General features: G+C 36.9%; 1 protein-coding gene across 1 annotated transcript in view; it reads left to right on the plus strand.

The window, feature by feature from the left end:
• TTC13 (tetratricopeptide repeat domain 13) overlaps positions 1–15,308 on the plus strand; it is a gene marked incomplete at its 5' end in the record, with an annotated part of 40,739 nt that extends 25,431 nt beyond the window's left edge. The window contains 9 exons of the mRNA XM_084262389.1: positions 283–375; positions 4,323–4,406; positions 5,354–5,438; positions 7,639–7,748; positions 9,134–9,269; positions 9,903–9,982; positions 11,124–11,202; positions 13,060–13,139; positions 15,164–15,308. Of these exons, the coding sequence (XP_084118515.1) occupies positions 283–375; positions 4,323–4,406; positions 5,354–5,438; positions 7,639–7,748; positions 9,134–9,269; positions 9,903–9,982; positions 11,124–11,202; positions 13,060–13,139; positions 15,164–15,287 (871 nt within the window). The 3' untranslated portion in view covers positions 15,288–15,308. The remainder of the gene's footprint in view (positions 1–282; positions 376–4,322; positions 4,407–5,353; positions 5,439–7,638; positions 7,749–9,133; positions 9,270–9,902; positions 9,983–11,123; positions 11,203–13,059; positions 13,140–15,163) is intronic.

Consider the following 15,308-nt stretch of genomic DNA (forward strand, 5'->3'; position numbering starts at 1 on the left):
AGGGAATAGCATTTTCTGTTAAAGACACAGCTGTGGAAGACTTAAGATACACTGCACCTTAGGCTAACAAAAACTTAACAGTTTAAAACTCCAGCAAAATAACACACTTACGAGTTGGGTTTTTTTCTTATGAAAATTGTACATGTGTTTCAAGAAGGTTTTTCTGTGATTTCTGAATTAGAGCTTTTGCCTAAAATTATTCTGTGTGTGAACCGAGCTCAGTTAAAAATATATTGCATGGATTGAAATGTGTGCCAATACTAATACCCTTTATCTTTGTAGGATAGCTGACCCTGACCAGCCTGTGCTTTGGTTGGACCAAATGCCTGCCCGAAGCCTTAGCAGAGGTTTTAATAATCACATTAACTTAATCAGGTATGAGAGCTTTACCAAACAACCTTCCCACACACACTAAGGGATTGTACTGAAACTTAACTGCTGTTCATGAAACAGAGTATCACAGATTCAAATGAATATGTGCGTATTGTTTTGCTTTAGACATTTTCTAATGGAACATTGGGGTTTCATGCACCTCAGACTTACCCTCATGGCATTTCCTCTTTTGTCTGAATTTCAATTGTAGGGCTGAGTTATATAGAAAGAACTAACTAGTATCCAGAAGATGCTTATTTTTACCTGCTGTTTTTAATTCCTAAATTAACCTTAAATGCAAAAACTAGATTGAAGTCATCACAATTGTAACTTCTGCGAATGCTGTTTCTCAAAGGTAGTGGCAGCAGTAACGAAACAGTGCCATTCTAGTATCTAAAATACCAGTTTGCAATAGAGAGGAAAAACATAGTAGTTCTAGCTGTTTCCAAAGCAGGCCAAAGGAAAGCAAAACCGACAAAATAAGTAACGTGTGAAAGGCAACAGCTGCCCTTTCAAACAAAGGTAAAAATTGGAAGATTCAACCACTGTTGTACGTTCCATCTTCTCCCATGCTGCAAGACTCAGTACTGCAGACATGACAGTGCTACCTCCTGTGAAGTGGTAGAAGTGTGTGAGACTCAGTGCGGCAACATCACTGTCAATCACAGGAGTGGAGTGTGTTTGTGTCAGCAAATGTGTAGCTAGGTTTCATCTTCTTATCCTCTCCCCCCTTGGGAAGTATTGCATCTTTGATCTGTCCTTCTGCCCTTACATCTCTTTCTTTTTTTGGGAAGATGTGTTAAAAAAGGAGGATAAGGGAAGCAAAGACTTCCTAAGAATTATTTCAGGCAGAGAAAAGCAGTGATGCTCTAATGTTCTCATACAGAGGCCGATGAGAATTTGTCCATACTCTTCCTTCTGCTCTGCAGAATGAGCCCAAGAAGACTCTGCTTTACTTTAGGGAGTGCTTACAAGATAGTGTTAAACCCAATACAGATCAGTAGTTACTGTGCAGGATGTGCTGTTTCTGGGGCAGTCTTCTTCTCGGGCTTCTGTCTTCCTTTAAGTCAAGTGTTACCTTTGGGCTCCAGCTTTGCTGTTGCTGCATTTCTCTCTTCTCGCACATGCGAAGCAGCACAAACCACAACAATCTGTACTTTGAGACAAGGATGTGATACATAACAGGTTTCTTCCTGGTTTTATTTTAAGTGGCAAGTAAAAGCTTAATTTCTAGGTTATCTGTGCTGATAGAAGGGCACATGTAGCAGCACTTGATTACCATGATAAAAATAACTTGAGCGTTTAATTGGAGGAAACGTGATCCTATACCGGGTCTTTGTGTCAGCAACTCCGCTTTTCACTGACCAAAGTGACTTGCTTTCCTCTTGTCAGAGAATGCCAGCAAAACCCATGAGTTACTCTTCTAGCTGTTTTGGTGATTTCATAGAAATATGAAATAAGTTTCATGAACATTTAGAATGGTAGACCTACAGTGAATCTAAATTTAACCTTTTGGGTTTGGCTCAGCCTTGACTTTTGACAATCTCATCAGCTATCCTTGCTTTGATCGTTCTGCATCCCAGGTAATAGCTGCTTTCCATAGTTGTTTCTGCTTTTGTATTCCCTCCCAATGATTTCCCATTAGGCGAGGAATAAAAGAAATATATGTATTATGTGGTGGTAATTTTTTTAAAAAACCTTATTTTACTTTTGAAGCATGTTCTAGTCCATTATGATTTCTAAATGACAATTTACTCTTAATGGATTATACAGATCTGCATGATCTCCTCCATACATTACTCAACTGTAAAATGGTTGCTGATTGAAGACATTAATAGGCCGCAGAGTTAACACCTTGCTGATAATTGGGATGACTTTATGGTCTTTTGACTTTTTTCAGGACAACATACATCACTTTATATTTGGAGTATGTTTTAAAAGTTGTTCTCATAACTGTATGACTAAGGCTGAATTCTTTCCATAGCATGTCTACCTGAAAAACAGATGGAATAGCAGATTATTTAGGCTGACAAATGGCAGCATTCATTGTTATTTAATATACAAAGATAAAAGCTGCTCGGTCAAACAAGAAGGAACAATAGCAGTTGGTATTCGTAGCAGATCCAGTCAAGCTGAGCTCAAGCTGTCTCCTAGGCTTTGTTTGGTCTAAATTGTGCATCAGGAATTTCTGTGTGCACAAATATTTGGATTAGGTGTCTACTAACGTTTCCTTTTTCTTGACTAATTTCTTTGCATCTGAAGTCCATTATTCTTCAGTGATTCCTGTCAAATGAGTCTTGGCATGGAGGCATTAGTATTCAGTGACTGCTGAATTAAAGATTCTATTCCAGAGTGGCAAAATGTTTGGAGAGTGTCAGAAAACAAAAATTTGCTTTGAATCAATTTGGGGACCTTTCGTTAAAGGTGTATAAGAAAAATCTGTCAGTTGGTGATGTTTGATAGGCTTCCAGATCTGAGCAACAGTATATCAGCTGTCACTACTTACTCATGGATCACAGACAAGTGTGATTTTAACTCATCACCTTTCTAGCTTAAACGATCAGTTATTGAGTTGCATTTAAAGTAGAGAAAATGGCTTTGAAATAAGTTATTTTCATAGGCAAAACAAGGATTTGGCATCGGCTAAACATTAATGAGTATACAAAAATGAAGATGTTCTCTGGAACATGGCTACTTTTCAATTCTCGGTGGTAGTATTTATTAAGCAAGGAGAAGGAGTGGGAGTAGCCACAAATCACTTCTGGCCACTCACTGAAAGTCTTCTTGGTACTACTGCTTCTAGATGACTTTACAGAATGATAGGTCTGGCTTGGATATATTTTCCAAGATGCCAAATCCAGTTTCTTACACTGACATGCTTCTGCCTGTTGTACAAATACTGTTTTAATAAACATGGAAAATGATGGGACGTACAACAAGGGCAAATTATGAATATAGATTTGTCTTCATCCTTCCACTTTTCCTACCTGCCTTTCCTATGTGTAGATATGTATATGTGCTCTAATTCTGTTGAGGTTTAAAACTGATTCTGCTGCTATTCTGAGGCCTACTGAAGCATGGGGCTGTTGAGTGAGGCATTAGACAGGGATTTGAGCTGCCACTTGGAGAGGAAAGAAAGCTAGGTATACACACCTTCCTGTGATTGACAGTGGTTTTGCTTCCTCAGAGAGCGGTAACGTTTGCTTTATAAAATCTTTTGTAGACTGGGAGAAGAGGAAGGACTCCTACAAATGCAATAATGGTATGTAACTTTTCCTCTGAGTGGTTATAATCCTACCAGGTTTCTACCAAATTTTTAATGGTGGGTTTTTTCCCTAGTAATCCAAGGGAAAAAAACACATTTTGATGGTTTTGTTTAACAGTTACAAGTAGTAACTGTTAGGATTCAAAGCAAAATTACTTTAATACAGAAGGATGTAGGTGTGTAAAGAAAAATGCATGTGGCCTGTCAGAGCAGAGCAGCATATATATATATATATTTATATATATATATACACTTAGGCAAATATGTGAACTAGAGAACGCTGGTTCTCAAAATAAATCAATGTGCAGATTGAGAATTCTCTCCTGGTTATGCAAGATCTACAGCTATAAATATCTAAGATATTATTTTTGTACAAATGGATAATTATCATATAGATAAGGTTTACTGGACATCACACTGAAAATGGGGACATCTGCATAAAGTATAGTTTATCAGAGAACAGCAACACTAATGAGACACAAACTGCAAATTCACTGTGGAATTGATACTCAAAAGGGGGGTGGGCAGTTCACCGCTTCAGACAAACTTCTAGCTCATTCCTTTAATTTACAAAGCATCTATGGATAAAATTCTCTCAGATATTTGTGTAATTTGTGTCTTAGCCCTGGAATGTTGGGTTGCAAAACAAGACTTTTAAAAAAAACCCCTTTTCTTTTCTTTGTAGGGGACAGGTCATCAACATGCGGTACCTGGATTATTTTGAGAAAATTCTTCATTTTATCAAAGATAGGATCCTTGTTTATCATGGGTAAATTACTGATGTTCCCCTCCTTCCCCCTTCAGTCCCCTGGTAATACTGATTTGGAACACAATATTAATTTTGTAAAGTTTGAGGGATATTTTCTTACTAAATTTAAGCTCTATGTTTCTTAGTATCTATAATTGTCTTATTTCATATAACTTAGATCTGTTTTTTGAGTCCTCCCCACCTGTGGCTCACTTGAGGCAACAGTGTTCTGGTGTTTTGGTAATGTTAAAAAATAAGGAACTTTCAGATTTTGGCCTGGTAACTTTGAAGAAGAGAGCTCAATATTTAATAAATGTCATCATGCTATTTAAATATCAGAAAAATGAAAGTGCACAAAATCCTTCTACAGTTGAAAATATTCAGGTTTTAGAAAATCTGTGACAGTTGCTGAAGTTCTGTAATACCCTCTACTAGGAGAAAGTTTGTTCACAGTGAGCCAGCAGCATTTGACCATAAACCGGAGCAATTTGTGCTGGAATTTTCAAAATAATTCTGTTTTTTAACATCTGGGGGTACAGGAATTAATAAATATTAGAGCACAGTCCAGCTGTGCCTGCATCTGTGGTATTTACATACCTTTTGAGGTTACACAGATACGTGTATTTCTTCCATCTTTTCTCATGAACAGTGCCCTCCCCACATGCACTTGTGCAAACACTGTTTAATGCTTTAGTGGCCAATATCAAATGAATAAGATAAACCTGAAGTTAGGAGTTGAGATTTGAAGCTGAAAAAAATATGCTGAATTTAATATGAAAGGGAATTACTTTTTGAAGAACAGGAGAACATATGGCCAAATATGAAGTATTATTTCTTTTCAAAAAAGAAATATTAAACTTTCAATAACTTACTCCACTATGGCTAATTAGGTTAAAGCTAGTTGGATTTCCAGAAATGCTACATGTGTTCAACCATTGCTATTCCATGTTTAATTTTTCTTTTTCCAGTGCTAATAATCCAAAGGGACTATTAGAGGTTCGGGAAGCTTTGGAAAAGGTACATAAAGTAGAAGATCTTCTTCCCATAATGAAGGTAAATAAAAAACTTAAAAATACAACAGAAATAGTAAAATATATTCTGAGAGTTTACTTATTTTCTTGGAATATTACCATTGTGTATAAGCTTAAAATGAGTAGCTAGAAATTCTAACTCAAGTTACTGCAAATCTACATGTGGAAGGTGTGATGTTCCCTTTGACGTATGCAGACATGCGACATGTATTTGAAAGGTTTGGCCTGGGTCAGTGAAGAAATGACAGGAAATCAAGACATTGAATGTAATTCTTTGAAGCCAGCCTTATCAACAACAAACCCAGGAGGGTTTGTGGTCAGGTCCACAGTAGGAGCTCACAGGATGCCCATATGTTACGCAGGAGGAAATGGAAGATGTGTGTCTGAAAGATTAGGAACACAGAAGCTCTTTTTTACTTTAGGTTCATTGGGTGCAGGTCACTACGTGGTTGGGCTGGCAGGGGGAAACCTGAATAGTTACCCTTAGTGACTGATAGCTAATCTGAAATTAAGTACTGTTTTATGCTCTTGTACTTTGGAAGATTGTCAGCAAAGTAGTGGGGAAACCTGCAGTTTTCCTTTGTGCTGGTGGTGGTTTTCATAGAAGGGCTTTGAATATATGAGGTACAAAATTATTATAGTAGTAGTAAGGCTTGAGCTGGGTTAAAGTAAGACGTCCTTTCCTCATTCCCCTAAATCAATTTGGCATGAGCACTGTGTATTTGTGTTGGGGAAACACTGTTACAAAGTATTTATTTTTTAAAGGATTGAGCAGTATTTTATTTAGTGTAGAATTGGGGAAGAGACAGTTAATCTAAACAGATACAAACTCATTGCTATCCTCTGTCCACATTACAATTTTGTATCTAAGCAGTAGTAGCACTCTTCATTTGTGCCTATAGATGCCTTTAGAGAAGCTATGTGGCTCAAGCACTACATTTTTCTAGGTGGGTTTTTTATATATAAAATATATATATATTACTAATACAGGTGCCTTCAAAAAACAAACCATGATTTTGGAAGTTGTTTTTATATTGCTGCCTTGATCTTGGCCTTGAAAGATGAAGCCAAGTGATAGCTAACTGAATCCAAACAAAAACTTGTGGTGAAGAGGTGGTAGACATTGGATAGACAATTAACTGTTCCCTACTGACACAAATGTGCAAATAGGGTCCTGTAGAGCACCTAATATGGCTACTGTTGAATTGTAGGCCAGAAAAAATGCCATTAGTGGAGTTAAAAATATAGGTTATCCCAAGAAGATGATGAAAGTATATAAACATAGTGGAGTCTACATGATTCATTTAAAAAACAAATGTCTCGATTGGCAGCAAATGCTCTTTCTGGTTTTCATAACCTGTGCGTTTTACTCTGGTTTGAATCTCCTGTATCTCATTCCAAAATGGGAATGCTCTTTCTCATGAGAGGCTTTCAGATTTGTTTCTTTAAAATAAATGTACTCCCTTTAAACAAAACATCCTGGATCACAAGTTCTATCTTAAAATAAATAATTGTCCGAGTAATTCATTCAACACTGTTGCATAATAGTCATTAATAGAGCCTGTATAAAATGGATGTCTGCTCGTATTGACGTAGCTTGGTTACTTGGGGAGCTGGGGAATGTTGTATGTCAAAAGCTGGGCTTTTGCCTTTATTTAAATACAGTTTTGCCTGGTATATACTACTTTCTTTGGGTACAGTATAGCACTTGGGTAATATAACTTTGTAAAATTCTTAAACTTTGTGATAATATTTCCTTCTCATGAGGATAAACATTAATCGAAACTGGATCACAGTTAAGAAGTCGTTGCTCTGAGCTGTGTTCTGGAATCCACACTTGGGCTAATGCAGCTGCTACTTAGTGTAAACATAAAACAGGCTCTCAAATTCCTGCTTTTGCATTTACATTGTTATACCAAAAGGTTACTATCAACAGGCAACTTGAGGAGAAATCTGTACAACTGCTTTTTATGGATGCGTTTTCATAAATGGTGCTATTTTATATTTGCTATATAAAGTTGAATGTCAATGTGTGTCATTCAATATTTATGATTTCCATTCAGTAGGAAATAAAGGATAAATAAAATGATGTAGTTGACAGTAACTTCATCTTGTTCTGTCAGTTTGTCCATTTTCATTTCTGCTCCATGTATTTTAGAGGGGGTTTCAAGGCAGTCAATCACTGTTCATTCTAATATTACCTTTTTTTTTTCTTTTGAAAGCAGTTTAACAGCAAAACAAGAGATGGGTTTACTGTGAACACGAAAGTCCCCAGCCTCAAGGATCAAGGGAAGGAATATGATGGATTCACAATTACAATAACAGGAGATAAGTATGTTTGCTATTTTCAGGGGTTTGGGTACATTAAGTAATAATATAGTACTAGCAATTCATCTTCTCCAATGCCAGTTCTACTTGCACACATGGGGGTTTGTTTTTCACTAGTGGTATTTTTGTAAATACTTGAGGACTTCTGATTCTTGTTGTGTTCCCTAACAAAGAGCAATATGGCTGTTAATGAAATAGGCCCAGTTGAGATGATTCTCTAACATATAGCATAAAAGTGAAGAGGGTCCTTGTTATTCATCTTAGACTAGAAAGTGTCTAAAGGAGAAAAATCTCAAAAGTCACAGGCTTTATCCATATCCAAGACATCTCTTAAAGTGAGACATTGTCTGTTATAGTGAATGAAAAGTCTCGATGGAATGGAAATTTCTATGATCGAAGAATGGGAGAGAATTTAAGCTGTTTGGATTTGTTTGCCTTTTTTAATATTTATTTTTGAGATGTTTGCAGATCTCCCATCTACAAATGTCAATTCAGATAGTGCCTGAATGTATGAGGATACAATCAGGAGGCTTTGGGCCACTGTCTGGGTGGGACAGTAGATTTCCTCACTTTATGGATACTGGCTCCTTGGCCTCCTAAAGAATGAGGATTAAGCTGAAGCCCAGAAGTTCTGTCCTCCTGCTAATGCTAACTAAATTCCTTGCCTTATGGGATTTAAAATTCTGTGCATTGCAATTTTTCCCAAAACTTGTGTGCTTTCAATAAGTGACATGGAAACCAAACTTCTTTTCTAAAATGTGAAACTCTCTCTTGTTTTTTTAATTCTACAGCCTAAATCATATGCCCATATACAGTGAAATGGCATTAAATATATGGCCTCACTGTTTTGGGGAAAATATTTTCTTGTCATTAAAACAATCTGACTTTGTTCTGCACAAAATTTGTTTTGTACTGGTCAGTTTGCTTTGATCCACAGCCTGTAACTCTGCTTTTATATCTAAACGATTCAATTTTGGTAGCTTAAAAATCAATTACATTTTATATTGTATACAGAAATCTCAAGCACTTGAAAATATTTGGAAATTTCGTACTTCTTAGTATTTTACCCACACTTTTAAGTGAAATACTGATGCTTGTCCGGTATTGGTCAATGGAAATGAATCTATGATCAGAGAATAATCTTGTATCTTCTTTCAGACAAATTTTCAGTACAACAAAATATTTTTAATTCAGTGATTTTATGTATGTATTTTTAAGTAAAGAAGGGGCAGTGGACATAATCTCTTGCTTAAGGCAAAATGATAGGAAGAAGGTTAAGATCTGATGCTGAACTGCAGTACCTTTGTAACTTACCTGGAATATTAGATTATGCATCAAGTTCTGTTCAGAAAACTTCTCACCTCCTATTTTGTTTCATCTACTTGGTAGAGTGGGGAATATACTGTTTTCAGTAGAGACTCAGACAACAGAAGAGAGAACGCAGCTGTACCATGCAGAAATAGATGCGCTATATAAGGACCTAACAGCGAAAGGAAAGATTCTAATTCTGTCTGCAGAGCTGGGGGTAAGGCTGTTTTCATGGAAATGCTTAGTTCCTTGATAAAATTCTATTGTGTTTTCATACCTTCTGTTTAACAGTCACTGTTGTAATAATTTTTGACAGAGATCTTAAGTAATAAAATTGACTGTTTGCTTAAACCTGGTTGTGACAAAAACCATAAGAAGTTGCCATCATTCTGTCTGTTACTTCAAAATTTGCTGTGCAGCCCTGCAGTTAAGAGTCCAGACAGTATCACAGTCAGTTCCTCTCCACCCCACTTTTTTTTTCTTTATTTTCTTTGCTTTTCTCATGGGCCTGTGTTCACCTTTTCATCATACTTAGGCACTGCTGAGGATTTGGTTCATGGTGGCTGCATGTAAGATGAGAAGCAGTAGAACTGCGTTTGTGTTGTTTGTACTGTATGTTTGAGCCTGTGCTTTCCATCTTTCATCTCTTAACACAATGTAGATGAACTTTCACATAAATTTTAGATATAAGAAAATAATTTGCTTAAACATCAGTTAATCAGACATCAACTTGAGATTTTTTTACATTTGAAATGGTTATTAAAAATCACAGTCCTGTAAGACTTTTCAATATGTGTTCCTTTAGATGGTATTGCTTGACTCTTATCTTTAATTCTGTTCTATTGCTTAGGAAGTAGATGCTGTTTGCAACTTGATCCTGTCATTAGTTTATTACTTCTATAATTTAATGCCACTTTCAAGAGGATCTAGGTGAGTCATTGTCTTTATCAAGTCTGTTAATCTTGGATGCAAGCTGTAAAATGTCCATGTGTTGAAATATAATGATTTGGGGTTTTTTTAGTATAAAATGAGCTAAAAAGTCTCTGGGTTGAGCTCTGTCCTGCACAGTCTCTCATTTTGTGCTGCCATGACGATGGGTACTGACTTAGTACTGTTCTAAAAGCTAGTTTGTAATTGCTGATGGTAACTATTCATAGCTGTGTGTATATTTAAAATGATGAGTAGTCTGTATTTATAGACTTCAGCTCATAGATTGAAAAGCATCATTTTTAAACTGTAATGCTTGGTTTCCCAGTCCATAGTATGTTACACCACTGTTGTTTCACTCAAGATTTTGCAAGACGTGTATTTTAGATGAAAAATACTTTGTGATAACTCGTCTCTAATAAAATAAAATATTATTGTAGTAATTTATTGCAACTGTTAAGGTCACCAGATAAAACTCTAGAATAAAGTTCCATGTGTTGCAGAATGAGCTATTCAACTGAAGTTCTAGTTAATTCAAACCTGGCTTCATTTTTAAGACCGAGTGTCTGTTCCACAGAGCTTTAAGCTTATTACTAAACAGTTCATTAGAAAATAAAATTCAAAACAAATCTTGAGACGTCTTATAATCAGACTTTGCCTTCATCTTACATGTAAAAATTAACAGAATTTCTGAGTTTCACAATTACAAAAAAAAATAAATTTAACTGAACAGCTTTACAGTGCCTTAGTTCTGTTGCAGTAGAGCATAAACTCTTCTGGGCTACATCTAAGCTTCTTGGGAACAGGAGTTTGCTTTGTTTTCAGCTGTGTGGAGTTATAAGAACTCCTAAGTCTTAAATTATGATTCTGACTACTGTAGAAACAGTGCCCTTTGGTAGTTAAACTCCATCTGATCGTAACTTCATTCCAGTGGTGTTAGAAAGTAACAGTGATTTCAGTTTTAAATGTTTCATACTTGTTTATACTTCCAAAATAAAGTAAGGAGCACAGTAACTTTTACAGGCCTTCTGTGAAACAGTTACTGTACTATATGCTATTTGTTTTGTAGACTCAAGCAGCGTTGTGGAAAGACTTCTACTGTACTCGATTAATTGGTTTTGATTTTTGTTGGTTTTGGTTTTAGTGTGATAGCTTATTCAGTGATCATGGGAGCACTAATGGCAAGTGGAAAAGAAGTGTCGGGGAAAATCCCTAAAGGAAAGGCAAGTATCAGAATACACTGGTTCAGTGTCAGCAGAGGAAGTAATAACTTGTGTAGAATGAACAGAAGTTGGATGCTTGTTTGCTGGAGACAGGTTAGCTGCACACTAGGGTGTCTTGTAGCCTGACAGCCTTGAACATGTCATTGTGGTTCTGACAGCTGGTGAGGTTTAGAGATAGTCTGTGCAATAATTCCCATTAGTTAAATTGTAGCAGTTTGTGTCCCACCATAATTACACACTTGTAACTCCAGCCAGATTTGAGAAGAGTTCTGAGAATTCTTTGGCAGAATTAGTGACTCTACTGGCAAACAGCAGGAACTTTCTGTCTTTTGCTCTTAATGTATTTCAGAGCATTTGGGGCTTGGTAATCAGAAAAGCATTTGCAGCTTCTCTTGATTTTTCCTTTCCCACTGTATTCTATTTAATTTAAAATAAGTTCTATTTTAAGTGACTACATCTGAACATTATACCATCTTGTTCAATAAAAGATTTCTCTTTATTTAACTATTGGCTGTTAGCTGTGTTGCCTTTTCAGCATGTATTGTCAACAGAATAAGTGAAATTCCAGTGAGAATCAAAGTTGTTGAAGAAAATACCCTGTGTGGATAACTGAAGAAAGAATGACTTTCCCTTTTGTTTTAGAAAGCACTAAACCAAATAAAGTTTGTTTCAGTACATTTAACTCCTAGGAGCAACCTGCACTTGCTTAGTAGCAGGAAAGCTTCCTTTTCAGTATGCCATTAAGCTCGTAACTTCAGTGTTCTGTGGGAGTTCCAGCAAAGGCAAAAGATTTATGTGGGTTTCTTATGCATCTTCATAGGGCTTAATAAGGTAATGCATATTGCTTACTAATTTTATGCAGGCAAGAAGAGTTTCAGGATTACTAAAAAGCAGGTTTTCTGACTTAGAGGAAGCTTTGGGGACACTTTTACCTTTGAGGGTTTTTCTGAAATGGAGAGCCTGACTTGGAACAACTTTTTTTTAGAAAGGTTTTCACCTGCTGGAACAAATTGTTTTCTGTGGTTGAATGAAATTTGGCTTGCTCTTCTTTTTTTTTTTTTTTTTTTTTTAAATTGCCAGTTTCCTTGAAAGGGTATTTCTGGTCTTAAGCTCACGACAGCATGCACTGTCAGACATGTCTGCTCTGAAGACAAAGATGCCCAGTAGTCAAGAATCCTGTTGTTGCCTGGCAGGCCAGTCAGTAGCTACGGCCAGTGGAGCTTCCAGTGCTGGTTGTGGTGGGGTGTGCCAACCCACTGAGTTGTAGTGCCTGGCACGCATGCTTACTTTCAAACTGGTAAAGAGGGGCTAAGTAGTCTGGGCACCAAGAATACTGGTAGCATGCTCTCAGAACCTTACCTTGAATTCAGGCAGAGCTCCCTGAAGCACAAATATGTCAGCTTGAATGTTTCAGTACTAGTGAACCAATGTTTTTGACTGAATGTTGTTTTGCTGGAAGCTTACCTGAAGTTGCACAGAATGTAGTCTGTAATCAAACTTGTCTGAAAGCCCACCATGGGATGAAGCAATACAGAATGTCTGTACCTACCAACTCTACCAAACTTGTGATACAATATTTTGCAGAAATACAGTATGTAGAAATAAGAAATATCTCCATTTGGACTTTGTAATAAAGGGCTGAAGACAGTCAATATTATCTGGCACTGACTCATTAGTATAACCACCTTGTAAGAGATTAGAAAAAAGGATTTTTTTTTTTTTTAAACAGAAGGCAGGATATGTTTTTACAGTTGAATTTATATATTAAAAATATTTGAGGATTAACTTCCTGAAACTGAAGAATTAAAAACTTCTTTAATTTATTAAAATATTTAAAAAATTTTCTTTCATTGTCAGCTGGTTGATTTTGAAGCAATGACAGCACCAGGATCTGAAGCTTTTAGCAAAATAGCAAGGAGCTGGATGAATCTAAAAAGGTAAATCTTTTTGTCCAAGTGGGAGGTGGGGTAATAAAATATAGAAGACTTTATATTCAAAATTTAAACATAGACTAAAAATGTTACTTAGAAATTGTAAGTTTAATAAATAATTCAGTGTATTTTTAACACTGTTTAGGAATTGATAAGACAAGATTTGAATTTACAAACACGATTTATTGAGTAGTTAAAATTCAGAGCATGTCTGTGTCATCCTCAGAAAACTATTTGGGGTTTTTTTTTCATTCTGTTCAGTGGTCAAATTTGCCTTTTTCTTGTTTTTTGTTAATAATTAGGAGATCTGGCAATTGAGTGAACAAAGCAGGGGGAAATGTTAAACTTTTTTCCCCAATTCTTATGTATCTTTTCAAACTATATATCCTGTAGTGCTCCATCTACCCTGAAATGTTTTCCTAAAGGACTTGCTTTACTTTCCCAGAGACCACATAGAGTTGGTCTCAGCCCAGTGATCCAGCCCATCCAGACCCCTCTGTAGAGCTTTCCTGCCCTCAAGCAGATCAACACTCCTGCCGAACTTAGTGTGGTCTGCAAACTGTCGGAGGGAGCACTCGATCCCCTTGTCCAGATCATTGCTACAGATGTGAAACAGAACTGTCCCCATGGGGATCACCACTTGTGACCGGCTGCCAACCAGATTTAACTCCATTCACCACAACTGTTTGGTCCCAGCACCCAGGCAGTTTTTACCCAGCGTTTTTACCAACTCATGCAAGAGTTGAAATGAGGTTCAGACCGAGCTTAATCTTTTCACCCTGAGAGCCCTTAGAGAGGCTGTGCAGTCTGCATCCGTGGAGATATTTAAGACCTAAAAGGATAAAGCCCTGACATCCTGGTCTTGCTTGGCAGTTGACCTTGCTCTGAGCAGGATGTTGGATCACAGACCTCCTTAGATCTGGTCCAACCTGAGATGTTCTGGGAGCCTGAGGAACTCTGCAGCTGCTGTTAGCTTCAAACATCTCATGCTGATTTGTGGTGTTTAATGTCATTATTGGTGGTTCTGACTGCTGAATTTCACTAGACTGTAAAACCTCTTCCTAAATGAAGACTGTTAAGAAGACTCAAGGACATCTTTGTCAGTCTCAGGATAAAAATCTACATGCAAATGCAGTCAAATTCAGCATTTAAGGAGCGACACTTTTAAACTGCAGTGTAGCAAGTTGTGGTTTTTATTAAAAGTAGTCTGCACAAATATTGTGACTTGGTTGTCATGGAAATGTAAAATATTTGACTCCCACAATTTTTACTGTAAATCGCCCAGTTAATCCACTCACACTCACTACTTTCTTACTCCTCTGTTCATGTCCTTTTTTTGGACACACATCTTTACCAAAAGGCAACTTCTATCTTGGGAGCAAAGTCAGCTTAAGCCATTTCAGCCCAGCCTATGTGTTTCTGACCCTCTCAGTGTGCTGTTCGGAACTTGTGGGAATCCATAGCAAACCAGATCAGGAAATGGGTTTGTGTCAAAAATAACCTTGCCAAAACCAAAATTTATTTTCACCAAGGCCATTTTGTAGCATAGCCTCACCAATGGTATTGCTGGCTCATAGGAGAGGTGTATAATGGATGAGGAATGAGGCAGAGGGGAGAAAATGCTGAAGTTGGCTTTGCTTGATGCTGAGAAAAATACCTGGAGAAGCACAGCTCAACTGATTGGAAGTGATAGTATGAAGGTAACAAACCTGAGTGCCCAGTTACCTAGTGGTAGAAGAATAGTAGTGGGTAGGGTAAGTAATCCTCGAAGAGTTAAAGCAGTAAAATTTTGCTTTAACTTCTGCCGCTTCCAAATGCTCTTCTCCGTAGTCATCATTTTCATTCTGTATAGCGAGTGAGGAGACATGAGAAGCAAGAGTTTGTTGTGGGCAACAGATTCTTGACTTCAGGTCCCAAATTTGTTGGGAGAAGGGGATGAAGAGAAGTGTAAGATAATGTGTTAACTTGCAGATAAATCCTAAAACTCAGCAAAAGATAAATAACTTTCTGTTTTTTTCCTCCTCTTTCAGTATTTCACCTTCTTACAAGAGTCTACCATCCGTGTCAGAGACTTTTCCAACCTTGAGGACAATGATTGAAGTACTAAATACAGATTCATCTCACTGTCTAAAAAAAACTATAGTAATTGTATAATTTATACAAATAAAAGACCAG

Source organism: Gallinula chloropus (assembly GCF_964237585.1).
Source record: "Gallinula chloropus genome assembly, chromosome: 3".
NCBI lineage: Eukaryota > Metazoa > Chordata > Aves > Gruiformes > Rallidae > Gallinula > Gallinula chloropus.